Source organism: Mandrillus leucophaeus, unplaced genomic scaffold, assembly GCF_000951045.1.
Source record: "Mandrillus leucophaeus isolate KB7577 unplaced genomic scaffold, Mleu.le_1.0 Scaffold2, whole genome shotgun sequence".
NCBI classification, from domain to species: domain Eukaryota; kingdom Metazoa; phylum Chordata; class Mammalia; order Primates; family Cercopithecidae; genus Mandrillus; species Mandrillus leucophaeus.
Window position 1 is genome coordinate 13,670,638 of NW_012102031.1, and position 26,851 is coordinate 13,697,488.

The 26,851-nt window shown below is 52.3% G+C and overlaps 2 protein-coding genes across 3 annotated transcripts in view; one reads left to right on the forward strand and one right to left on the reverse strand.

The window, feature by feature from the left end:
• Positions 1 to 273: 273 nt before the first annotated feature.
• CCDC157 (coiled-coil domain containing 157) lies at positions 274 to 19,001 on the reverse strand. 2 transcript variants are annotated; one of them, XM_011979091.1, is made up of 12 exons: positions 18,510 to 19,001; positions 13,234 to 13,385; positions 9,150 to 9,408; positions 7,401 to 7,572; positions 6,090 to 6,711; positions 5,320 to 5,397; positions 4,783 to 4,973; positions 3,315 to 3,482; positions 2,980 to 3,154; positions 1,416 to 1,600; positions 735 to 823; positions 274 to 649 (listed from the first exon to the last, which is right to left on the reverse strand). In XM_011979091.1, exons 3-12 carry the CDS (start codon positions 9,395 to 9,397, stop codon positions 355 to 357), a joined length of 2,223 nt encoding a protein of 740 aa, XP_011834481.1. In that variant the 5' UTR covers positions 9,398 to 9,408; positions 13,234 to 13,385; positions 18,510 to 19,001; the 3' UTR covers positions 274 to 354. The 2 variants fall into 2 exon arrangements, with proteins under 2 accessions (XP_011834481.1, XP_011834482.1); XM_011979092.1 differs by having other exon boundaries at positions 9,150 to 9,454.
• Positions 18,695 to 26,851, forward strand: part of SF3A1 (splicing factor 3a, subunit 1, 120kDa) — a 28,793-nt gene continuing 20,636 nt past the window's right edge. The window contains exons 1-2 of the mRNA XM_011979090.1: positions 18,695 to 18,912; positions 22,035 to 22,156. Coding sequence (XP_011834480.1) covers positions 18,850 to 18,912; positions 22,035 to 22,156 — 185 coding nt within the window. The 5' untranslated portion in view covers positions 18,695 to 18,849. The remainder of the gene's footprint in view (positions 18,913 to 22,034; positions 22,157 to 26,851) is intronic.

The following is a 26,851-nucleotide window of genomic DNA, read 5'->3' on the forward strand; positions in this document are numbered from 1 at the left end:
CCACTGAGCCCAGGTTCACCCCTCGTCCCTTGCTCTGGGGAAAGACGGCCCTTCACCTAGCCCAGGCCCTAGGGGCTTCCTGTGCCCTGGGTGTACTCTCCTATCCCACAGCCTCTGTCGGGAGGGAAGCAGGAAGGCCCCTTTTACTGAGGGCGCATAGTGCCAGGACTCTGCTGACTGACTGAACTGCATGGCTGGGAACTCAGTGGCCCCTGCCCAGGACGGGGAAGAAAGGGCTCTTTCCTTGGCTCAGTCATACTGTGAGGCCAAGACTGCTGTGGGCCAATGGCCAGGGCTTTATTACGGCGGGTGGGCTACCAGCCACCTGCCATCCAGCCTCAGCACTGCCACAGGCTACATGGGCCGCTCCTGGGGCTGGTGTGCAGAGCTGGCCTGTCCCCGGCCAGGTGACAGTCTCTTCCTCAGCCTGACCAAGGCCTTGATGGGGTTCTGGGTGCAGGTATCCAAGTGGGTCACACCCTCCAGCAAGGACTTGCTGGGCTGGTTGCAGGGCTGCCGAGGTGGGGATGCGCAGGGCTGCTGCCGAGGTGGGGATGCGCAGGGCTGCTGCCGAGGTGGGGATGCGCAGGGCTGGCCCAGCAGGGTCCTGCCCGTGTTGCTGCCAGGAAGGTGCTGTCTGCCCAAGGGCCTGAAGGAAAACCAGATCCAAGATCCCCTGTGAGTGCGGGGGATGCTCCACCCACCTGCCCCACCTCTGGTAAAGCCTCACTCACCCTGGGGATGTGCTCTGGGCCTGGACTGGCTGTGTTGCTCCCTGGGTTCCCTTGCTAGAAGGGGACCAGAGCCGGTCCTGCGGGATCAGCTACAAAAAAGAAAAAGCCAGTCTTAGAAGGGTTCAGGAGTCCCCTCCCCACTGTACAGAGAGGGTGTCGGAGCCAGGGATGGGGAGGGAAGGGCCAGGCGCATATCTACGGGCCCTTCCACCTAGGGGCGGGGCCTAGGAAGCCTTCCAGGGCCTATTCTCAGCTGCAGAGCCTCAGGCAGGCAGCAGTTAAGGGGAGGTTTCTTTCTGACATGGCTTTTTTTTTTTTTTTTTTTTTGTAGAAACAGGGTCTCATATCATCCAGGCTGGTCTCAAACTCCTGGGTTCGAGTGATCTGCCTGCCTCTCAAATTGTTGGGATTACAGGCATGAGCTGCCACGCCCGACCCCTGACAAGGCTTCTTGTTGCACCTGAAGGCATGAATGGCTATAGAGGGGATATGGGACTGGAAGGCACTGGATCCGTAACATCCTCACGCCCTCTGGAAATGTGAAAAATGTTTCACAAAAGCACAGCCTAAGGCCTCATGTGATGAGGTGGGCTCTCCACAAGTTCCCCGGGCAGAGTCTGAAGACCTCTGCTGGGCAGAGGCTTCCTCCTGGTCTCCAAGGGCCCGCCCTCTCAGGCCCACCTTGAGGCCACCCTGCTGGGCCACTTCCCGGATTTTGGACAGCATTGATTGGAGCCGCCCGTTCTCCTCCTGTAGGACCTGGATGCGGATGTCGTTGGCCTGCACTTGCCTCTCCATGTGATCTGTGACGTTGCCAGAGTCTGTGGGACATGTTATCTGGGATTCCACGCTGCTGGATCTGCCTCCTGTGCCCAATGGGACAGGACCTTAGAAGGGAGGCACACCAGCTTGGGTGGGTGGCCCGGCAGGTGCAAGGGAGCTGTGTAGTGCACCAGGCCTCCCAGCTCATCTTCCTTCTCCAGAGGCCTTATTCCCCCTTCCCTCTCCCCTCACCTGCTGGGAAGATGACCATATTATAAAATCTGAGAGCTGGGTGGGACCTAGGGCTCTCAAAAGACTTAGCAAGGCCGGGCGCGGTGGCTCATGCCTGTTATCCCAGCATTTTGGGAGGCCGAGGTGGGTGGATCATGAGGTCAAGAGATCGAGACCATCCTGGCCAACATGGTGAAAGCCCGTCTCTACTAAAAAATACAAACATTAGCTGGGGTGTGGTGGCAGGCGCCTGTAGTCCCAGCTACACAGGAGGCTGAGGCAGGAGAATCACCTGAACCCAGGAGGCGGAGGTTGCAGTGAGCTGAGATTGCGCCACTGCACTCCAGCCTGGCGACAGAGTGAGACTCCAAAAAAAAAAAAAAAAAAAAAAAAAAAAAAAAAAAAAGACTTAGCAAATAAGCAGGAGAGGAGAGTGAATCTCTCTGACAAGGCCCCCTGTTTTGGACAGGCTAGAGCCAAAGTGAGCTGTCCAAGGTCACCCGGCCAGCTCAAGCGTGGGAATGGCAAGGCTGCGCTTCCCCTGCTTTTGTGATGGATGCTTCCTTCTGGCTCCATGAGCCTGGGGGAATTGCTGCCCCTTCTGGTTCAGTTTCCTGCTTTGTAAAAAGGGACTATGACCTGCCTCACAGGGTGGTTGAGAAGGGGACAGAAGGGCCTGGATGATGTCTCACGAGCAGCTAACTGCAGATCTTCCTGCCAGCTCTGCAAATGGATTTGCCCCAGCGCTTTAGGGGTCTGGAGAGGCTGGGAGAATCCAGGTCACCTGATATCCAGTCCTGTGCCAAGACGGGTACCTAGCACTCCTGTGCCATGGGGTCCAGGACAGTGGGCAGCTGGGGGCTGTGTCCTTGGGACTAGTCCCATGGTGTGGTTTGGGGACCCATTCCAAGAACCAAGAAGGGGGACACAGAGAAGTCAAGCAAGAATTAGCATGTGATGTGGTAAAAAGCATGGTCTGTGGGGACAACCAGACCTGTGTCTGGGTTTGGCTGCTGTGGCTAGAGGCAGTCACATCACCGTTGGGCTTTCACATCCCTCTCTATGCAGAGTGGATGACGCATGAAGCGCTTGCGTGCTGTGGTGGGTCCACAGGGGCTGCACTGCTGGCCGCCCGGCTTTCCACCCTTGCTGCACGCTAGGGAACTGCAGTCCCCAGTGTCCTGGCCACATGAGCCCTCAGCTGCCGGCCCTGAGCCCCAGCATGCCCTTGGCACCATCCCCAGTCCCCTACCATGGATCTGGATCTGGGTCTCGGTGGGCTGGTGCAGGTCTGGGAAGGCCACCAGCAGCCGCTCCCGCTCCCTCAGCTCCACCAGCTCCCGCTCTAGCTCCAGGATGGTTAGCCGCAGGTCCGTAGTCGCCTGCTCCAGGCCTTGCTTCTCCCTCTGCAGGCTCTGCAGCAGCTCCTGGGGCAGGGGGAGGCTCAGGCCTGGCTCCTGAATGAGCCACATGGCACTAAGCGCCCCTGGGGCACCGTCCCTACCCCGAGACAAGACACGGGACAGGCCTGCAGGCACTCAGTTGGCCAGAGACTTCTCCAGCAAAAAGGAAGACCGCCACTCTCACCTGCTGGGCCCTGAGCTGGCATTGCCCCTGCTCCCGCTCGCTCTGCAGCTGCTCCTCCACGTGGGCCCGCTGGGCCTCAGCCTCATCCAGGCTGCCCCGCAGCTCCTCACGTTCCTGGTCCAGGCTGTCCAGCTGCTTTAGCAGGGCTCGCTGCTTGGCCTGCAGAGACTAAGCAGGAACAGACAAGCAGGGAGGCTGTGAGACCCACAGGGCTAGGCCCAGCCATATGGAACTAAGGAGGCTATAGCATCTACTACCCCCCCGCTGCTACCCCCCTGGGGCGTGTGTCTGTGTCTAGGGAACATTGGTCACACACATGGAAGGGCAGGGGTTGGGGGAAGCTGGCAGCAGGCAGATGCACACCAGACCTGGTCAAGGGCAGGACCCCAGCTTGAAGACCCTGGCCCTTGGAACGTTGTTGGCTGACTCTGGGGGTCTCACCCCCACTTCCTTCCAGTCACACGGAGACCCCACTTGGAGAGGAATTCTGGGAACTAAGTTTTTCTTCTCCTTGGGTCTCCAGTGTCACATCATCCCATGTCACTGAAGCCCACATTTCCTAACACCCACTGAATGGAAAGCAGGAAGAACTAATGCTAGACTGCTCAGAGTCCTGGCTCCATCTCTCACTAGCTATGTGGCCTTGGGCAACTTCCTTAATCTCAATAAGGCTCAGTTTCCTCATTCGTAAAATGGGGGTGACAATAGTATCTACCTCCTGTTGCTGTAGCGAGGAGTAAGCATCAGAGTCTGTGGCTCCTGAAGCCTGGGTCACAGCAAACACCTGATACATGGTGGCTGTGACAGTTTACAAGGCAGAGAACAGCACCCACTTGGGGTAGAAAGGCTTCCCCTACCCTGGGCCCATGTCTGGCCCTGGGAACTCTCAACTGAACTCCTGGCTCCTTGCTGAGCTTTTGAGGGTGGACCCAGCCAGGACAGCCCCCAGACCTGCCCCTTTCACTGGGCAACACATCACCTACTCCCTCAACCACACTTCTGAGGACTCCTGTGAGGCTCCATTGCCCAGAGCACAGCTGTGGGCCCTGGCTCACCCTCTGCCCACCCTATCCTTCCCCTGGCTGATGGGCTAATTGCCTGTCACAGGCATCCAGCTCAAAGGCCACCTCCTCCTAGAAGCCATTCTGGATTCCCATGGCAGATGTGGCCATCCCTCCCTGCACCCCTTAGCCATCTGGCAGGAGAGTGTGGCACACCTGTTCATCTTTGCTTGTAGGGCACTCCTCCAGACTGAGGCCTCACTGGGCAGTATCTGTCCCTGGATCACTGTTCCCCCAGTGCCCGGCTCAGGGCAGACTCTCTGTAAAGGTGAGTCAACCCCCACACCTGGAGGTATCTCAGGGAGCAGGTACCCAATACAGATGAGCCCCCATTCCCTGACAGTGGAGCCCTCTCTCCCTGCAGCCTACATTGCAGGTGCCCAGGCTGGCAAGGGCCCCGGCCTCACCTCCTGGTGGCGGACCATGCTGTCAACACGGGCTTTCTCCTTATCCAGCTCCGTGCTGGCCCAGCAGATCTGCTGGCCAGCGCCCTCCAGCCGACCCACCAACAGCTGCACCTGCTCCTCCAGCTGCTGCACCTGCCTCTCTGCTGCCGCCCTGCGCTCGCCTTCCTCCTGCAGCTGCTGGGCCTTTGTCTCTGCAGCATTGAGTGGACGTGGGATGGTAGGGCAGGGGAGCGCTGTACTACCTCAGACCCAGGACAGGTGCTCACATCCCATCTCTGGGCCTCAGAGTCCTCAGGAACAAAATGGGGCTCTAGACCCTGCCTGAAGTGGGTTTGGAAAATAGAAGGTGCTTTCTGGGTAGGAGGCGGCACCCCAGTTTGGTCATCGCCCAACAGTGTGGTTGGTCAGGCCCACCCTCCTGTGGCTGGTACCCTTCGTCTTCGCTCTGGATGCTCAGGGGACAGAGATGGACGATGCTCGTCCAGCCACACCCCTGGCTTGAGATGTGGCATCGGGGCCTATGACAGGGTTCCTTACCCATAGCCTGCGTGGACTCCTGCTGTTGTTTCAGTTCTCTCTCCAGGGTGGCCATCTTTGTCTTTAGGTCACTTGTTTCTATGGCAGCCAAGAAAGAGGCCCTTCAGAGGGTCCCATGGAGCTGGCCGGCGGCCTTCATGCCCAGTGGGCCCCATGGAGTGGAGGCAGCCCACCGCCTGCAGAGAGGCCGCCTGCGGTCATGGGAGGAGCTCTGGGGAGGTTGGTGGAGGCGGCTGGGCCCTCGTCCACCCTTTTTCTCATGTGCTGGCTGCCATGTGTCTACACCTCTCTGGGCCTTGATGTCATCCATGGAGGCAACTGTGAGGCTCAGAAAGGGCAAATCCCTCCGGCCTCCCGTCAGTGAGCACTGACCAACTTCTGGTGCCAGGAACTACGTCTCCAATGGCTTCTGCCAAAACCAGAGAGGCTGCTCTGCTTGGCTGGAAGTGCCAGGGGAATAACTCTCTGGAAGTAGCCCTCAATGACTGACAGCGCAAGTGGATACATACCTCGGCTCCCTCCCTGACTGAGAGATGAGTCTGGGCAAGTGTCCTAGCCCAGTTCCCAGCCCCAGGGGGACTGCGATCACAGTGTCACCACCGGACGAACACACCCTTCCTTGCTGCCCTCCCTTCCCTGCCTCTTGCCTGTGTCCCAGCCTGGGTTCTTCCACACAAACCACTTGCCCTGGAAGTCCTGTCTCACAAACATCCATGCAAAGGCTGTGGCAGAGACCCTGGCACCAGGCGTCTGGCCTCTGGGGCACAGACCTGTGAGCAGCTGCTGTTTGTCACGCTCCCACTCGGACAGGCACTGCTCATCCTCCTCTGCCTGTCGCCGCTGCGCCCCCTGCTCCTGTTTCAGCGCCTGCTCCAGCTTGCCCGCCTGCTTCCTCAGGCCATCCTTCTGCCCCTCGGCCTCCTCCAGCTGGGCCCTGAGGGCCTCCACGTGCTTACTGAGGCGCTTCAGGTCTTTCCTTTGCTCTGCTGCCCAGCGGCCCACTGTAGCAGCCGGCAGTGGCCTGAGCCCCATGCTGTCCTGTACCAGTTGCTGGAACTGGCCTAAGGATGAAGGCAAGTTCTGGCTCTGACACAGGCTGATGACCGCCTTGCCCACCTTCTGCAGGCTTCCCTGGACGCTGGCGCATGCGTCACAGGGCACCAGGGCCGTCTCAATGGTCTGGGAGTAGACACTCCTGGTGTTCCTGGAGGTCGTGGCTGGGAACTGCAGGGAGGCTTTGACAGGGATGCTCTCTGGCTCTTGGCAGGTCTGGGGCAAGCCTGGCACTGGGGAGGAGGGCTTGATGAACTTGGCAGGCAGACATTCAGGGCTCCTGGCTGGCTCGCCCTTGGTGGGCTTGGAGGTGGGAGTCTCTCTTTGGTTTGCCCCTTTCTGTGTTCAGAAAAAGACAAGGGAAAGCAGGTGAGGGAGAAAGTAGAGAGGGAGGTGACTGGTTCTCTGGGGATGTTCTGTGACAGTGTGACAGCCTTGCCTGACACGCAGACCCTCAGATGTTCTCTGACACCGACGTGAATAAGAGAGAACTTTCTCCCTTTTTTACTCTGACTCAAGTTACCACACCCAGGTCTCCTCTCTGCGGCCCACACCCCGAGCTCCAGCCTTGATCTGATTGTACGCATGGTGTTGAGTGATGGTGACATCACAGCTGCTGGTTACTGGGCTCTTGATCAGTGGACATGCCTGCTCTTGTGTCACCATAACCACTCTCAGTTTTAGTTTCCTCCCCATCACGGTGACAGTGGTCCTTCCCCAGCGGGTGGTTGTGTAGATTATGGGATAGCCCATAACAAACGGGGCTCACATGATCTCCATTGTACAGATGAAGAAACTGAGGTTTGGAGTAGGCAAGATTTTTCCAAAGTCCCACAGGGATGTTAGAGCCAGGGAGCAAGGCATGACCCCCAAGGCCTGTGTTCTTAACCGCCACACTGTGTGGGGCTTGACTGGGAGGGCAGTGGGAGCCAGTGAAGGCGGCGGTGCACACAGTGGTAGGCTAGGAAGCCAGAGCTGGGGCAAGCTGTGAAGGCCACCACAGTGGGGAGACAGAGGCTGGGACCCACCTGGGGGAGTGGCTGCTGGTGGAGCGTGCCTAGCTTCAGCAGGCTATCCCAGAAGCGCCGCACCGTGAGCCCCACGGACATGCAGGGCCCCGTAGCCCGTGCAGGGGGCATCATCTGCTCGGAGCCAAGGTTCTCCAAGTAGCTCATGCAGCTTTGAAGCAGCAGCAGGAGCCTGCGGGCAGAGATGCCAGGTTGCTGGGGCCCAGGCTGGTGCCAACACACCCTCAGACCATACAACTGCAGCTCTGGCTCTGCGGAACTGGCCCAGACATCAAGGGCTTGGAGAGTCTCAGAATATGCTCTGCTGGGCCAGCTTCAAACCTAACCCAGGGGTTACTTCCCCGAGGAAGCCCTCCCTGGCCACAACCTCAGCTTGGGAGCCTCTTCTGCATCTCCTGGGTGGGACTTCTGCCTGGCTCTTCTCCACTGGACCAGGGAGCTCTGTGAAGCCAGGCCTGGCCTTGCCTCAGTTGTATCCTGAGTCCTTGAAAAGTTCTGGGTGCCTTACATTCATTCAGTGGCCAAGAGCCTCTACCTGACAGATGACAGAGCTGAGACCCAGAAAGGGGAAGAGCCTGCCCACAGCCACAGGTTGATGTGCCAGGCGTGGCAGTGGGTACCTGTAATCCCAGCTACTTGGGAGGCTGAAGCAGGAGAATCTCTTGAACCCAGGAGGTAGAGGTTGCAGTGAGCTGAGATCACACCACTGCACTCCAAGAAGAGCGAAACTCCGGAAAAAAAAAAAAAAAAAGGCATGCACCAACACACCCAGCTAATTTTTAAAATATTTTTGTACAGATGGGGTCTCCTTATGTTGCCTAGGCTGGTCTTGAACTCTCAAATGATTCTCCCATTAACCTCCCAAAATGCTGGGATTACAAGTGTCGGCCACCGTGCCTGGCACACCATCTTAACTTTATTTTTATTTTCACTTTTTTTTTTGAGAAACGGTCTTACTCCATTACCAAGGCTGGAGTGCATTGCCGTGCTCTTGGCTCACTGCAACCTCTGCCTCCCAGATTTAAGTGATTCTCATGCCTCAGCCTCCTGAGTAGCTGGAAATACAGGAACGCACCACCACACCCAGCTAATTTTTGTATTTTTACTAGAGACATGGTTTCACTATGTTGGCCAGGCTGGTCTTGAACTCCTGACCTCAAGTAATGCACCCGCTGTGGCCTCCCAAAGTGCTGAGATTACAGGCATGAGCCACCGTGCCCGGTCAACCATGTTAACTTTAATGATAGCTTAGAAGTGATGGGGCTGCAGGAGAATCCACGAGGCTCTTCTCAGCGGGTCAGGATTTGGAAAAATACATCCCGTCTCTGGCCTTGTGATATGTAGAGGGAACAGCACAACCCACAGGACAACAGGAAAGAGAGGCCGGGATGGAAACTCTGAGAAGCAACTATGGGGTCCCCGACACAGAAACCCTGAGGAGGCAGCTGGGAGCAGCTGAGAGACCGTGGTCACAGATGTGGTGCCACAGAGACCGATGGAGTGGAAATCAACTGCCTGAGGTGGACGGGCTAGGAGCCTAACACGGGATAGCACAGCACACAACACAAGACAAACGATAAAAGGTAAGACTACTTTGAAAGTCCTGAGCTGATGTGGCCCCGACAGGTACTCAATGGTGACTGTTGTTCCAACATCACCCCCGCCTCTGGAGGGGCTTCTGTAGCTGCCACTGGTTTCAGGGGCAGGTGCCGGCATCCTGAGATGACCAGGCTTGGTCAAGGCCCTCACCTGTCGATGACCAGCTCCAGCAGCACAACATGGGACAGCTGCGTGAACTCGGGGTCACCCGGAACATGGTCATAGTGCTCCAGCAGGGCCACCATGTCGAGGTCACAGGCCATGCGGTCAGGGAACTTCCAGGAGGGGAAGCGCACAGGCCCGGCGCGGGAGAAGACGTCTACGATGGCACCCTGCAGGTCGGTGAGGTCTGTGCGCAGGCTGTCCATGCAGGCCTGGCTGCCCAGCAGGTGCGCCATCCTCACAGCTCCTGGGGTGAGCACAGAAGAGCCCTGCCAGCCAGAGTCACGTGGCTGCTGCTAGAGGAAACTCCCTGAAACCCTCATCTGCCCAGGGGCTACTAGGCCAGAAGTTCACCCCAGACCCCGGGGAGAAGTCTGTTTCCCAGCCCCAGGTGACAAGGCCTTTTGGACCTGGTTCTGGGTGGCCTCAACAGCCTCTCAGTCCCACTACCCTGAGCACATACTGCAGAGTCCATCACTCCACAAGTCCTTCCTAAGGACTTACATACGTCGGGTCCCCAGCTCAAGGCTGGGTGGATACAGCTATGAACAAGAACATGCCTCTCATCCTTTCCTCCCAGAGTGAACCCTTGAACAGGGCACACACAACTGAGAGTTACAGCTACAGCGTGATGGGAAGTGTTGGGCCACACCAGGCCACTGTCATATCCTGCCTAGACCACTGCAGCAGGTTCCAGCTGGGTCACAGGGCAGGCCTCCAGAGATTTCCGCTCCAGAGATTTGGACCAAACTCTACTGAACCATGTCATACTGGCCACAATGCCTCGGTACTCCCTGTGGCCCATGGAAGAAAAGCCACCTCTGGACACATCCCTCGCTTCGCCTCTCTCTAGTCCCCTCCCCTCTACCTCATAGTCTTCCCTCCTACCACCATGAGCTACCAGTAGCAGCTCATGCACACGAGGCACTTGTTTCTAAATCCTCGCCCATCTGTCCTCTCTGTCAGAATCATGCTTCCCTGTCCAATTCCCATCACATGGCTAACTCCTCTCATCCTTCAGGGTTCCTGGATATCACCTCCTCCAAGAAGGCTTCCCTAAATACCCTCCATGCTGGCTTAGATACTCCCTCTGGGCTTCCCCCATCTCAGCTCTGATTGCTGTCTGCTGGAACGGCCTTCTCTCCGAGCCATCTTAGCCCCTGTGGTGTCCCCAGTGTGGCCAGCTGGGGACCTGGCCCACTGTAGATGCTCACTGGCAAATAATGACTGAGTGATTGAATGGAGAAAAGAAAAAGAATTGCAAAGAAAATTTAAAATGCACTTGACTTCTAAAGTGCAAGAGAGAAAAATGTGAAAACTTGCATTGAGACCTATTGTCATCACTCTGGTGATAGGGAACCCATTATATATATGTACGTTTTTTGTTTTTTGTTGTTTTTTTTTTGAGATGGCGTCTAGCACTGTCGCCCAGGCTGGAGTACAGTGGCGTGATCTGAGCTCACTGCAGTCTCTGCCTCCCGGGTTCAAGCGATTATCCTGCCTCAACCTCCCGAGTAGCTGGGATTACACATGCCCGCCACCATGCCTGGCTAATTTTTGTAGTTTTAGTAGAGACAGGGTTTCTCCATGTTGGCCAGGATGGTCTTCTGACCTCAAGTGATTCACCCACCTTGGCCTCCAAAAGTGCTGGGATTACAGGCGTGAGGCACCACACTCAATCCCATTATATATATATTTAAAACAATTTTTATTTTTACTGATGCATAATAGATGTCCATAGTTTCAAGGTACCTAGTTTCAGAATTACTTAATACATATATAATTTGTAAAGATCAAATCAGTGTACTTTGAATATCCATCACCTTAAATTTGTCTTTCCTTTTTTCCTTTTGTTTTGTTTTTTGAGACATGGCCTCTGTCACCCAGGCTGGAGTGCAGTGGAGCCCTCACAGCTCACTGTAGTTTCAACCTCCTGGACTTAAGTGATTCTCCTGCCTCAGCCTTCCAAGTAGCTGGGACTACAGGTATGTGCCACTATACCTAGCTAATTATTTATTATTTTTGGGGGGTAACATCTTGAACTGGCAATTTAAAAATTTTTTTGTAAAGATGGGATCTCACCGTGTTGCGCAGGCTGGTCTCAAACTCCTGGGTTCAAGCAGTCCTCTCTGAAAGGCTTGGCCTCTCACAGTGCTGGGGTTATAGGTGAGAACCACCACACCCAGCCTGTCTTTTTTTCATGTTAAGAAACATCTGAGGCCGGGCACAATGGCTCACATCTGTAATCCCAGCACTTTGGGAGGCCGAGGCGGATCACCTGAAGTCAGGAGTTCAAGCCTGGCCAACATAGTGAAACCCCATCTCTACAAAAATACAAAAATTAGCTGGGCATGATGGCGGGTACCTGTAATCCCAGATACTTGGGAGGATGAGACAGGAGAACTGCTTGAACCCAGAGGTGGAGGCTGCAGTGAGCCGAGATCGCGCCATTGCCCTCCTGCCTGAGTGACAGGGCGAGACTCTGTCTTACAAAAAAAAAAAAAAGAGAAACATTCTATTTATTTTCTTCTAGCCATTTTGAAATGTACAATAGATCAGTATAAACTAGTCACCCTACTGATCTATTGAACACTAGGACTGCTGCTACGTTTTTATGCAGAGAATCCCAGTCCTGCCCCTTCCTGGCCTCAGAGAAGTCACCGAGGCCCAGTTGTAAGATGGGGACATTGTCTCCAAGCAGGCCAGGTTGTTGTGAAGGCGTTAAAGGGATCATGAGTAAGGTGCTTGGTCCAATGCAAGGCACCAGTAAAAGTTCTCAACCAATATTAACTATTTTTATTATGAATAATATTATTAGCAGTAACCACAGTGAAGTCCATCCTTGTCTTGTGTGGGTGCCTGGCTCCCGTTCTTCCCCAGTTCCCCTGCGGCCCACACAGAATGCTTCTGGTCCATCTTCTGCCACCTGTGGACATCTGAAAGTGGTGATCTGAACATTCTGTGACCCTTGACTCAGAAAGTGGAGAAGCGAGACACTGCCCGGGTCCCTCCTGTGGCTTGTCACCCTCCAGCAGGGCTGGGGTGTGAGTTGGCAGCTTGTTTCAGATCCAGCATTCTGCTGGGAGTCAGGCAGCTATGCGGATGCTGAGCTCCAGCTCCTCTCCACCTGCCAGCAGGGGCCCCTTGTCCTTGGTAAATTTCTCAGTGCAGGAAGTACCTCCTTGCACTAGCCCCTCCCTGAAGCAGGGGCTGCTTGGGCAGCATTTAGGCCATGGCCCCTTCTGCCTCCAGCAAGTCCAGGCCTGGCTGAAAAACTGTTCTCCCAAACCTAACCTCCCCATCAACCTCCCTCATCTCAGAAAATGACATCCCACTGAGTGCACCTGGCTTGGCCCTAGCCTAGGCATTTCCTGAGTTCCCTCTTTCCTCTACCCCCATGTCCCAGGACCCAGTGCTGCAGATCCTACATCCAGACCACACTGGGAACCCAGCATTTCTCTCCATCGACACTGCTCCTACCCCATCATCTCCCGAGACACTGCCAGAGCTTCCCTGAGGGATCAGCCACTTCTCTTCTGCCCTGTACCACCTGGTCCCTCTTGGTTGTACATGGCAACCAGAGTGATTGTTTAATAAGGCAACCTACCCCTGCTTGGAGCCTTTTCCTCTCTTTCTACAGCACCAAGACTGGAATGCTTCCTGGGGCTCCTGCCCTGTGTGGCCTGCCCCAGCTTCAGTGTCTCCCCACCCAGAACGCGCCCCTCCCCAAACTTCTTCTAGATAAGACACCTCCCTCAGGCCCCCCCGCCAAACATCCCTCCTCAGGAAAACTCCCCAGGGCCCCAGGTCGGGCGAGGTTCCCTGTCACACATTCTCAGAGCATCCTGTTCTTTTTCTTCCCAGCACACACCACCGCCAGAATGGAATCATTATTTGCGAAGTTATTTGTGGTTGGCAGCCTGTCTCCCTGTGAGCGTGTGGTATGACCTGGTCACCTGGGCTGAGAGGACTCAGGGCCAGCCTGTGCCCACAGGTGCTGGGAAGCTCAGAGGCACTCAGGGGAAGGGTGGTGGACTCTTCAACCTCCCAGAGGACGGGGCCCTCTCCTTACCTCTGTGCAGGTGCCTGCCCGTGGAGCTGGAGTGACTGAGTGTCTAGTTCTCAGATGAGCCTGTGGGCTCCAGGGCTCTGGGTCAGAGGCTCATCCACGTGCCCGGCTTCCTGTCTCCAGTGCAGGGTTGGCCCTGAGTAGCTCTTCAGACCCTGGGAAGGGATGACAGGGACAGTGAGTGAAAGCACAGTCAGGCAGGGCTTTCTGGGAGCAGGGTGGAAGGCTATCCAGGAAGGAGAAGGGGTTCCAGGCTGGAGGAAGGAGGTGAGAGAAGGGGCAGGTGGGCTGCCTGCCTCCAGCCTGAGCAGAGGGCACTCTTCAATAGTGCTGGTTCGACTGAAGAACTACTGTGTGCCACTTCCCTGAATCTGCCTCATTTCTACAGAGGAGGAAACTGAGGCTCTGAAAAGTTAGGGAGCTTGCCCGAGGTCTCTCAGGAAGCTGAGATTCTGAGTCCACCATCTCTGCTCTGTCCTCAGGCCATGCTACTTCTAGAGCAGCAGTGTCTAAAAGAAATATAATACAAGCCACACATGGGATTTTAGGTTTTTCTACTAGCCACTGATGGGGTACAGGAAATGCTACCCCAAGATATGGCACCTTAGAAATGCAAAAAACTGCAGAAGCAGGATGGCCACTCTCATCTTCCCCTCATCCTTCTTCTCTGAAGCAGGCTGCCAGGAAGGTCAGTCTGTGACCTCTCCCCTCCTTCTCCCCTGAAGACCCTCATGTGACAGGTGTCCTGCCCTATACCCAGATGGGGAGAAATGTCACACAGGAACACCAAGAAGAATCTGAGCAAACAGGCCTTGCTAAATCCACGCCCTCCCTCATTTATTACTATTAGATCATACTTTTTTTTTTTTTTAAGATGGAGTCTTGCTCTGTCACCCAGGCTGGAGTGCAGTGGCGCAATCTCAGCTCACCACAACCTCCGCCTCTTGGGTTCAAGCAATTCTCCTGTCTCAGCCTCCTGAATAACTGGGACTACAGGTGCACGCCACCATGCCCGGCTAATTTTTGTATTATTATTATTTTGAGACAGAGTCTCGCTCTGTCGGCCAGGCTGGAGTGCAGTGGCATGATCTTGGCTCACTACAACCTCTGCCTCCTGGGCTCAAGCAGTTCTCCTGCCTCAGCCTTCCAAGTAGCTGGGATTACAGGGGTGTGCCACCACGCCTGGCTAAATTTTGTATTTTTAGTAGAGACGGGGTTTCACCATGTTGGCCAGGTTGGTCTTGAACTCCCAACCTCATAATCCACCCACCTTGGCCTCCCAAAGTGCTGGGATTAGGCGTGAGCCACCATGCCCAGCCTTTCATTAATTTTTTTTATTTTTATTATTTTTTTGAAACAGAGTCTCGCTCTGTTGCCCAGGCTGGAGTGCAGTGGCGTGATCTTGGCTCACCACAACCTCCACCTCCTGGGTTCAAGTGATTCTCCTGCCTCAGCCTCCTGAGTAGCTAGGACTACAGGCACGTGCCACCACAGCTGGCAAATTTTTGTATTTTTAGTAGAGATGGGGTTTCACTACGTTGGCCAGGCTAGTCTCAAACTCCTGACCTCATGATCCGCCTGCCTCAGCCTCCCAAAATGCTGGGATTACAGGTGTGAGCCACCGCACCCGGCCACTTTTTGTATTTTTAGTAGAGACGGTATTTCACCATATTGGTCAGGCTGGTCTCCAACTCCTGACCTCCGTGATCCACCCTCCTTGGCCTCCCAAAGTGCTGTGTTTACAGGTGTGAACTACCGTGCCCCTCCAGATCATACCTTTTGGTCCACCAATCATAATTCTGCACACTGTCCATAAAAACAGATCTCCTTGTTTCTTTGGGTTTTCATTTCTGAAGGTTTCCATGTCAGGGAAAACTTTTATAAAATACATTTGTATGCTTTTCTCTTGTTAATCTGTTTTTAAAATTTTACTTCATTTATTTATTTTTTAGAGACAGGGTCTCACTCTGTCGCTCAGGCTGGAGTACAGTGGTGCTATCATAGCTTACTGTAACCTCGAACTCCTGGGCTCAAGTGATCCTCCCACCTCAGCCTCCTGAGTAGGTAGGACTACAGGTGGGTGCCACCACACCTGGTTAATTTTTTAATTTTTTGTAAAGACAGAGACTTGCTATGTTGCCCAGGCTGGTCCTGGCCTCTTGGCCTCTGGCCTTGTCCTCTCAAAATGCTGGGATTATAGGTGTGAGCCACTTTAATCTGTCTTTTATTAAACTTGCAATGAGTGAGGAAAAGATATTACTTTTTCTCCCCTACACATTAAAAAGAGTAAAAAAAGAGTCAATTTTAATAGCATATTTTATTTAACCCAATATACCCAAAACATTACCATTTCAACATACCAATATAAAATTATTAAGATTTTTAACATTTTTATGGTATTAAGTCTCAAAATCGAATGCCTGTTTGACAACACATGGCCATTTGAACCAGAAACCATTTCAAATGTTCAAAAGCCGTATCGGCTGGTAGGTACTGTAGTGGATGGTGCAGAGGGTCGGATGCTGTGTGTGCATTCAGTAAATGAGGACTGAGTATCTATTCCATGCCAGGCACTATGGCAAGACCAGGAACACATCAGGGCACAAGGAGCCCTGTCCTCCAGGAACTACCAACGATATCTGAGGGTCTCTGCAAGGGGTAAGCTTGTGTGTGCCAGTTTCACCCATGGGATATCACCCAAGTGATACGTGTCTGCCCCATGACATTCACAATACACATGCCCACATCCCACACTCCTGTTGTCTTGGCAGCTGCCTCTCATGAACTACTGCTGCCCAAGAGATTTTATGTCTCCAAGGAGGGAGGCAGAAACAAAGGCAAAATAACACATGGAAGTATTCTGGGTTTCCTTCCTGAAAAGAGCATGAAGGAAATAAAGCAATCAAGAAGTCCCAACCTGGGAGGAAGTGTATTCAGGTGGCAAAGCACCTGGAATTCATAAGTGTGCTTGTGAAGGCACCAGGAAACACTGGTCTGTTCATCTTCAAATAACTACAGCTGCCCTATGGGGCAATTTTGGATATCAACTCCCACTAGATCCTGGTTCAGTTAAGCAGCAGCAAATGCCCAAGTTCAGGAAAATCCAAGATGACCTTATGTTGCTTCTTCTGAAAATTCAAGTCATGCAGATACAAGCATGGTTTAAGAAGTACTTACGTGCGGCCGGGTGTGGTGGCTCACGCCTGTAATCCCAGCACTCTGGGAGGCCGAGGCAGGTGGATCATGAGGTCAGGAGATCGAGACCATCCTGGCTAACACAGTGAAACCCCGTCTCTACTAAAAAATACAAAAAATTAGCCGGGCATAGTGGCAGGCGCCTGTAGTCCCAGCTACTCGGGAGGCTGAGGCAGGAGAATGGCGTGAACCCAGGAGGCGGAGCTTGCAGTGAGCCGAGATTGTGCCACTGCACTCCAGCCTGGGCGACAGAGCAAGACTCTGTCTCAAAAAAAAAAAAAAAAAGAAAGAAAAAAAAGAAGTACTTACATGCATGTCAAGTGAAAAAGCACTTGACATGAGCTCTCTGTAATTCCTCACTCTTGAGTGGAACCCTCAGTCTGAGGCTGCCAGCCCTGCACTGTACCCAGGAACACATAGGTGACTGCACTAATTGAACCCTTAGGAAGGAGCAGCAGCTATCTCTGCCTCTCCTCAATTTCCTGGGGCTCAAGGTGGACTTTTGACTCCCAGAGAAGAGCAGGAGCCTTTCCTACACTTCCGTTCAACATTCCAGCGCCTTCTCTAAGACCTAGTACCCTAACCTACTGGTAAAAATGACGCCTACTTCCCAGCCAGGGTGACTGCTGAGATTCAAAGTCACCACTACGAAAACATGGGAAACTCTAAAACCAGCGATGTGGCAGATGCCAGTCTCAAACATGAGATTGTTAATTGCCTGGATCCCTGGGGACGCTGAAGGGACTAAGGACAAAAGAATAACTAACTGCACTAGTAGAGGAATAAGACTGGCTTGAGCTTGCATTCCCACTCTACCAACTCCAAACTTCACTGTCCTCATTTGTAAATAGGGTGCTATAAAGAATAAATGACGTAATACATGAAGTGTTGGGCACAGGATCCGGCTCATAGTAAATGACCAATACATCCTAGCTATCATTATTCTACATTAATAACAACCATGACACACAGCTACGATGTGTGCGGGGGAGGGGGAAGACTTGAGAGAGCAACCCTTCCTATCACTCCCTCATTTCACAGGTGAGGAAACTGAAAGCCAGGCAAGGTTCCCGGCCAGCTCCGGGCTTTCCGGAGTTGAGGAGGGGAGGAGGGGGGGATCTCAGGAGAGGGAGAGAAAGCCAGCAGGATTCGAGGTAGGCCTCTGGGGAGCGAGCTGCATAGCTTGCAGGGGCGCACCTGTGAGAGTGAGGGGTGAAGCCTAAAGCAGCAGCCCTGAGTGATGGCTCATGCGTGTAACCCCAGCACTTCGGGAGGCCAGGTGGGAGGACTGCTTGACTCCATGAGTTTGAGACCAACCTGGGCAACATAGGGAGACGTCCTCCCACGTCCCTACAAAAAAAATTTTAAAACTGGCCGGGCGCGGTGGCTCATGCCTGTAACCCTAACACTTTGGGAAGCCGAGGCGGGAGGATCATTTGAGGTCCGGAGTTCGAGACCAGCCTGGCCAACGTGGTGAAACCCCATCTCTACAAAACACACACACACACACACACACACACACACACACACACACGGCCGGATGTGGTGGGCGCCTGTAGTCCCAGCCACTCGGGAGGCTGAGGCAGGACAATTGCTTGAACTCAGCGATTGAACTCGGGAGGCGGAGGTTCCAGTGAGCCAAGATCGCGCCACTGCACTCCAGCCTGGGTGACAGAACAAGACCTTGTCTCAGAAAAAAACAAAAAAGAAAAAGCAGCAGCCTTGATTTGAGAGGGAGGCCCCAGTGGGGCTTGAGATCGGGACTACGGAAGGCAGGGGGTGGAAGCAAGAAAAGGCAGGCCTATGGGAAAAGGGAATTAAGGGCGTAGGATTTGGAAGAGCGGCTTGTAGGATGTGGGCCTGAAATGAAAGGGGGGACTAAGGGAATAGGGAAGCGGGGCTCTCAGGCGGCGAGCCTGAGGGCACAGGGGCTCTCCGAAATGAGAGGCCAATGGGAGGGAGCTGGGCTCTTGGAAGGCGGTGTCGAAGGGAGCGAGGCACTGGCACTGAGCGAGGCACTGTAGAGTAAAGGAGGCGCGAGCTGTGTGCGGCGGGGGTCCGGCGGGTGACGTAGAACATCTCACCTGTCTTCGGCGTCGCGGTTTCAGCCACTGTATCCGGTCGGCTCCGGGAACTGCCCCCGGCGCGCCTGCGGCTCCCGGGAACCCCGGAAACCCCTAGCCCGGCGCTCCAGCCGCTGCCTTGACAACGGCGTCGGACGCCGCGGTGCCCGCGGGGTGGAGCAGGAAGCGCGCCACGGCGAGGGGGCGGTCCCGGAAGTGCGTCAGTCTTACCTTCGCGGCCACAACTCGCTCGGCTGCCGCCATTTTGCGAGCTCGTCGTACTGTTCGAGCGGGGAGGCTGTCTTGAGGCGGCACTCCTCACCGACACCGAGGCGGACTGGCAGCCCTCAGCGTCGCAGTCATGCCGGCCGGACCCGTGCAGGCGGTGCCCCCGCCGCCGCCCGTGGCCACCGAGCCCAAACAGGTACCTCTCCCCCGCCCCTCAACCTGCAGCCGGAGCGTGGGCCTGGGCGCTACTTACTTGAGCGGGAATAAGCGGCCGGTGTGAAGGGCCTAGAGGGACTGCAAGTCCCAGGAGGCTGCGCGCTTCCCGCGCTATGGTGGTGGTTCTGGTAACGAAACCAGCTGCCCTGAACGGGGTTCTCAAAGTGGTCCGCGGAGCAGCCGCGTCGGCACGAGCCGAGAGCTTAGAAATGTGGAGTCTCCGCCCTAGACCTTTTAAATAGGGATCTTACATTTGAACAAAATCCTAAGGTGATTGATTTGTAAGTGTGAGAGGCGCTGATCCAGCCCATCCTGTGATCTTCTGTGGCAGTTGGGGCCACCGGCCCCAGCCTCTCCCCAGTAATGCCCAATTTCCCAGCCTGGGCGGTACATCTTTGGATGTTAATTCTCAGCATCTATTTCGGTGTCTGCCCCAAGCCAGACACCGTGCCACGCTCCCACGTTACCGGAATGAATGGGGCACGGGGAGCTCACAGGCTAACGAGAAGACAGATACACGAGAATGCTCACCAAATGTTTATTGTTCGATGGCCGTCAATGATACAGTGTCAGCCCGCCCTTAATAAACCTCTCGAATCTCAAATGTGTATAAACCATTGTAGTACGGTGTGATATGCCCTGTGATAGAAGTTTCAGGTACAAATCTAATCAACATTGCTTGCTGGAGTAGAAGGGATACTAAGGTAGGGAAGCCCACGGGAGTGAGAGGTAAATTTCTTTTAGAAGAAGGAATAGGAGTTTGCCAGGCAGGTGACTAGGGAAGGGAAATAACATCCTTTATTCATCCAGCAAATATTTATTGAGCATATATGCTGATCATTGCTTTGGGTTCGGAATGAGGGGGACATGACTGAAGAAGCCATGCCTTTTCCACAGATATTTAAGTACCTGTGTGTCCCTGGCATTTTCCCAGGCGTTGGGAGAAAATAAGGTAATGGCCAGATAATATGCACAAAGACACTGAGTTAAGAATCAAACGGTGTCTCTGATCAAGAGTAAATGAACAAGTGTTGAAGCATAGAGCGTGGTGGCAGGAGATGCGATTCTTTCTTAGGATTTGAACTTTTCCTTGTAGACAATGGGAAGAAAAGGGAGAGTTTTAAGCCAAATAGTGACATTTGTGTTTCAGAAATTCAGGTAGGCAGGCATGTGGAGAGTCACTACGAGGAGGGGAGGCCAGTCACGCTATTCCAAGGGGCTGAAGGCCTGGCCTAGATTAGGGCAGAGGAGTGGGCAGGCTTTCCAGCCAGAGTGGTGTGTTAGAATTCTGGTTCTGCCAGTTGGACATTAAGCTCTCCATCTCTCAGTTTTGTCATCTGTAATGTGGAGATATTAAGAGTACTTGGCCGGCCCAGTGGCTCACGCCTGTAATTCCAGCACTTTGGGAGGCCGAGGCAGACAGATCACTTGAGGTCAGGAGTTTGAGACCAGCCTGGCCAACATGGCAAAACCCTGTCTCTACTAAAAGTAAAAAATTAGCCAGGTGTGGTGCATGTTTGTAATCCCCACTATTCAGGAGAGAATTACTTGAACCTGGGAAGCAGAGGTTGCAGTGAGCCAAGATCATGCCACTGCACTCCAGCCTGGGCGACAGCAAGAGAGAGTCTCAAAAAAAAAAAAGAATACTTAATCTTATAGGCTTCTTATAAGGGTTATAAGAATTAGTATATTTAAAGTGCTTGGGAAAAATACCTGGAATCTACTCAGTGCTTGATAAAAGTTTTTTTTAAGAGACCAGGTGTTGTTCTGTCACCCACGCTGGAATGCAGTGGTGCAGTCGTAGCTTACTGAAGCCTTGAATTCCTGGGCTCAAGCAATCCTCCTGCCTCAGCCTCCTGACTCACCAGGATTATAGGTGCAAGCCATTGTGCCCAACTTGATAAATGTTATTATCATTGAGTGTGGAAGCTGAGGAAGAGAAAGGAGCCCCAACTTTGTGGCATGGACGACTGAGTAGCTATTCCTGAGGAAAGAGGTTAGAGATGAAAGTGCCCAGTAGTTAGCTGGACCCGAAGCTGTTCAGTACGCAAGAGTGTTCTGGGACATCAGTTTGGGCCAGATTGTATAGAGGTGGGAGGGGAAGTGGAGGACACTGTCAAAACTGAGAAGAGAACCAAGAACAGAATTGGGCAGTGGGAGCGGGGATCTCCAACTTCACAGAGCAGGAGGTGAAACAGGCCAGGAAGGAAACTTGGATGGAATGGTGAGCAAGATGGGAAGACAGGTAAGAATGGGGTCTAGGAGTTGAGAGTTTTCGTGAAGGAGTGGTCACCATTCACACCCAGATAATGGCTGTGGGCAGTCGTTTTTGACTTTGTCAAGAGCACTTAAAATGAATGGGGACCAAATGGGAGGCAGGGAAGTGGGATCAGCAAACTGAAGAGAACTCAGGATGTTAAGCTGCCAGAGGATGGGGTGGGAGAAGGCAGCGGCAGAAAGGAACATGGAGGCAGAGGAGAAACTTCATTTTTCTAAGATAAGAGATTTGACCCTTTGTTTATTAAGGGGAAGAAGCTGCTGGAGAAAAAATATTGGTACTTATGGCATAGTTAATGCTGAACATTCCAGTGGAATTTCACAAAACACCTGAGCATTGAATGTTGGTTGACAGTGGAGTAGAGGCAAAGAGCGAGGGCATCCAGGGCAGAAGAATTTGTCAGCAAATAGTTTCCCATTTCTTTATTCAGCAAACAATCATTAAAAATTACATGCCAAGCCCATCGCTGGGTGCGTGGAGTCCAGACATGGCCTGGATTCTGGAACATGGTTTCTCAGAATGTAGTCGGAGTCCCTACATCTGAATCACCTGGGCATTTGGTAAAAATGCAGATTCCTGGTGTCACTGAGACAGTCCAACTAGAGAGGAGCCAGGGAAGCTGCTGTTTTCCCTGGGTCCCCAGGAGCAGCCCCCGCAGGTGCAGTGAACTTAAGAGAACTGCTTTTCTGAAGCAGAGGGTTCTAACCTGAGGGAAGTCTGTGAATGAAAGTCTACTCTGAATGATACCCTAGAGGAGTGTAATAGTGGAGAACCTGCTCTGAACCAGGGACTTTAAAACCTTATTTCTTTTCCTGTTTTCACAGCCCACAGAAGAAGAAGCATCTTCAAAGGAGGATTCTGCACCTTCTAAGCCAGTTGTAGGGATTATTTACCCTCCTCCAGAGGTCAGAAATATTGTTGACAAGACTGCCAGCTTTGTGGCCAGGTAACAGAGCTACCTGGGTGGGTCAGAGGTGGGTTTCAGCATGAAGAGATTTCAGCACTGAATCAGCACAAAGGTTTTTAAAGAGATGTTGTTGGCTTGGGCCTTTTAGTTCATAAAAAACCACAGCATGGCATTGGGGTAGGCAATAGGTAGGACTGGTGTCCCTGACACAGCATAGCAATAGCCAAAGTGAGGATCACACTTAGCTCTGCAGTCACCAGGAGCCTCTGCTTCCAAAACTGGCCTGAGGAAATGCCCGGAAAGCTGCTTTGTCACAGATGGTGTGTGTCTGTACCTGAGCTGCTGGCCTGAGGAAGATAAAAAGGGGAGTTTATTATTCTCATTGTGCAAACACCACATTCCAAGAGCCTCAAATGACTCATCTGCAAAATGGAACAAAATGCCATCTCAGAGTTGTGAGGCAGGAGCGAGGTCATGGGGCTACATGCAGTTCAGTTCCACGCAGGTGCTAGCTGTCTCCTCAGATGGAATGGGAATTGCTCCAAGTTCCTCCTGTGTCTCCCCATAGTTCCGTGCAGGTGCTAGCCGGCTTCTCAGATGGAATGGGTGTTAGAGATCCTCTCTCTTCCTATACTTCCATGCAGGTGCTAGCTGTCTCCTCAGATGGAATGGGAATTGCTCAGAGTTCCTCCTGTCTCTCATACTTACCCTCACGTCCTTAGATGGAATTTTTCTGATGGCCCCTTGACTCCAAAGGTCAATACATCCTCTAGGGTATTTAAGGTATTCCTTTGGCAGCCCTCAGGTCGTGTCCAGCCTACAGATGTTTTGTTTGTCCTCACAGTAAGTTTTTCAAAACTCAATTTGTTGCTAGTATTTAAAAATGAGGAGGCCAGGTGCTGTGGCTCTTGTCTGTAATCTGTAATCCTACCACTTTGGGAGCCCAAAATGGGAAGATAACTTGAGCTCAGGAGTTTGAGACCAGCCTGGGCAACATAGCAAGACCCTGTCTACAAAAAAAAAGTTACCTAGCTGTGGTGGTATGGGCCTGTGGTCCCAGCTACTCAGGAGGCTGAGGTAAGAGGATCAATTGGGCCTGGAAGGTTGAGGCTATAGTGAGCTATGCACTCCATCCTGGGTGACAGTGAGACCCTGTCTCAAACCAAAACAAGTAAAAATGAGATTTCACAATCAGTCTGGATTTCTGGACGGCTCCTTAGTGTGTGGAAGCAGGCTCAATCAGCGTGTGTTCTCCAGGGATCACGTCACTCCCCTGAGGCAGTGTCTCAGTCAGTATACATCATTTAACGGATGTTCCTTCCTTTCCCAACCTAATAAAATTGAAGATTACTTAGGTTAGACTTTTTTTTTTTTTAAATGACATGGAGTCTCGCTCTGTTGCCAGGCTGGAGTGCGGTGGTGCAATCTCAACTCACTGCAACCTCCGCCTCTTGGGTTCAAGTGATTCTCCTGCCTCAGCCTCCCGAGTAGCTGGGACAACAGGCGTGCACCACCACGCCCGGGTAATTTTTGTATTTTTGGTAGAGATGTTGTTTCACCATGTTGGCCAGGCTGGTCTCAATCTCTTGACTACATGATCCCCCCACCTGGGCCTCCCAAAGTGCTGGGATTACAGGCATGAGCCATGGCGCCAGCCTACTTTTGTTAGATTTTCATTGCATCAGCTCTGCAGATTCATCTCATTACATTTCAAGGGCTTTGATTACCCTGAGTATTAGGTTGAAAGCTGCTCTGTGCTTGATTGAACGTTATGATGATGATTGGGTCATGTCAGATTTAGACTGTTTGTTGTGTTTAAGATAAATGTTTAATGGCTCTTAGCCGTGTTCATGCTTCCCCTTTTCCCCTGATATTTTAAAAACAGAATATACAGAAAAGGGGAGTTGGGTGAAGAATCACCATATTCTTGTTACCAGAATAGTGTCTACCAGCTGTTTTCAGTTTTTTCTGTTTCCTTCTGTCCTTGGCATCTTTTTTTAGATCCTTGTAATATTAGCAAAGATATTTTCACATTCAAGTCTGTGTTGTAAGCATTTTTCCATTGTGCTCCATGGTCTTCATAATGCCCTGTGATCCTTTATTAAGAGGATGCATCATGTAGAGGTGAAATACTTTCCTTGACTTGGCCACCATTTCTGTATTTTCCTTAGAGGAGGAGGTTTCCAACATTTCTTTTTTAGAGACAGAGCCTTGTTCTGACATGCAGGCTGGATTGCAGTAGCACGATTATAGCTCACTGCAACCTCGAACTCCTGGGCTCAAGTTATCCTACCACCTCAGCTTCCTGAGTAGCTAGGACTATAGGTGCCTGCTACCACACCTAGCTAATTTTTTATTTTTTTATTTTTTCTGTAAAGATGGGGTCTTTCTATGTGGCTCAGGTTGGTCGTGAACGCCTGGCCTCAAGTGATCCTCATGTCTCAGCCACCCAGAGTGCTGGGATTATAGGCATGACCACTGCACCTGGCCTGTTCCCAACATTTCATTTTGGCAAAGTAAGCTGTGGGGAAATCTCTGAGCATTTTCTTTCCCTTTTAGATTGTTTCCTTAGAAGAAAATTCTGTGTGGCTCATTATTGGCTAAAAGAGCATCTTTGAAAGATTTCTTAAACATTTTGCCAAGTAGCTTTCCAATAATTTTGTGCCATCCTTTGCTGCTAAAGAAATGAGTGTGTCCAAGGTCCCTTTAAATGTATATGACCAGGTTAGGTGGCTCACACCTGTAATCCCAGCACTTTGAGAGGCCAGGGTGGAAGGATCGCGTGAACCCAGGACTTGGAGACCAGCCTAGGCAACATAGTGAGACCCGTCTCTACAAAAAAATAAAAAAGTTAGCTGGGCGTGGTGGCGCATACCTGTAGTTCTAGCCCCTTGGGAGGATCACTTGAGCCTGAGAGGTCAAGGCTATGATCATGCCAGTGTACTCCAGCCTGGGGCGATAGAGCAAGACCCTGTCTCAAAAAAAAAAAAGGAAAGAAAAAAATCCAAAACCATGCACGTCCCTAGATTGATTTTTAGCTATGGTGATTGCTTTTGTAGGCATTTTTGAAATCTGTGAGCCAGTGTGGTGGCTTACACCTGTAATCCCAGCACTTCGAGAAACTGAGGCGGGCAGATCACCTGAGGTCAGGAGTTCGAGACCAGCCTGGCCAACATAGTGAAACCTTGTCTCTACTAAAAATACAAAAAACTAGCTGGGTGTGGTGGCGGGCGCCTGTAGTCTCAGCTACTTGGAAGACTGAGGCAGGAGAATTACCTCAACCCGGGAGGCAGAGGTTACAGTGAGCCAAGATGGTGCCACTACACTCCAGCCTGGGTGACAGAATGAGACTCCGCCTCAAAAGTAAATAAACAAAGTCTGTGAACTTATGGTTTACATTGCAACAAAGAGACCAATATCCGAGTTAAAGCAGACATGCAGAACTCTGTGTTCACTTCTCCTAGGTTCATGTGTATTTATGGAGCATGCAGTAGAAATCTACAACTGAGCAGTTTTCCAAAAGTTTTTTCACTAGATTAGGCCTTTCGTTTCCTGCATGTTCCTGCAAGAAACTGAAGTGGAAATTACCCTTAAAAAGTCCCAGCAGCTGGGTTGAGTCAGAATCATGTTTTTTTCTGTTGAAATCTATTCCTTCTGGTGGAGAGTATGATTCTAAAATTAAAGTTAAGCTAATTTAAAGCAACAGAATAGTTTGGAATGAACTTGCCAAGCCTTCTCATTGTTTTATCTTTCAGATTGTTCCCAGATGGGGTAAAGTTATGGCCTAGGTAGTGGTATAGGAGACAACCAGGCCCCCCTTTTCCAGGAGCCTTTTGTCTGCCCGAGGCATTTGCTGGGTATAGTGGCCTAGTTGAGCAGGGTTTAAGTGGGCATTCACCTTCATTCTTATGTGTGGTTTGCATTATTTAAGGAGTAGGGAGAATTTTTTTTCCAAAGCATGAGGTTCCAGTTAGACTAATGTACTGTCAAATTGAGACCTCATGATGTTAGTCACACGGCAGGGTATGACCAGGACTTGCTGAGGAGCCAGGCTGGGTGTTGATCACTAGTGTGGCACATATTGCTGTACTGCTTGATCTGGGGTACAGTACTGCGTCTCTCTTAAAATTAAAAAAAAACCTTTTTTTTTTAAGAGATGAAATTTCATTTTGTTGTCCAGGCTTGGATATGATCTTCTGGACTCAAGTGATCCTCTCGCCTCAGCCTCCTGAGTAGCTGGGACAACAAGTCTGTGCCACTGTGCCAGGCTCCCACCCCCTCTTAAACTCACAGGCCAGGGATGTGAAAGTCAGAAGAGAGTGGAGCCGGCTGGCTGGCACCAGATAGATGCTGGGGCCATGCCTTGGTGTGTTTGGGGCAGTTCTAAGTACAAGGTTCTCGCCAGAGGAGCAATGGAAGGCCCCACAGATGATGTTTATGGAACAACCCCTCCTAGCCCCTTGCATTTGCAGGCTACTGTATGATTTGAAAAGACTTTAAGGGCTGGGTTCAGTGGCTCACGCCTATAATCCTATCACTTTGGGAGGCCAAGGCGGTTGTATCACTTGAGCGCAGGAGTTCGAGACCAGCCCGAGCAACATGGCGAAACGCCATTTCTACAAAATATAAAACAGATTAGCCGGGCATGGTGGTGCATGCCTGTAGTCCCAGCTGCTCAGTAGGGTGAGGTGGGAGGATCCCTTGAGCCCAGGAGGTGGAGGTTGCAGTGAGCTG

Bases quoted from the DNA above. Each gene is read 5' to 3' on its own strand.
- CCDC157 (XM_011979091.1), bottom strand. From the start codon at position 9,397: ATGGCGCACCTGCTGGGCAGCCAGGCCTGCATGGACAGCCTGCGCACA. The intron at 4,974-5,319 runs GTAAGGAACCCT...TCAATGCTGCAG, and splicing joins GGAGTCCACGCAGGCTATGG to AGACAAAGGCCCAGCAGCTG. The intron at 650-734 runs GTGAGTGAGGCT...GTTTTCCTTCAG, and splicing joins GCCCAGAGCACATCCCCAGG to GCCCTTGGGCAGACAGCACC.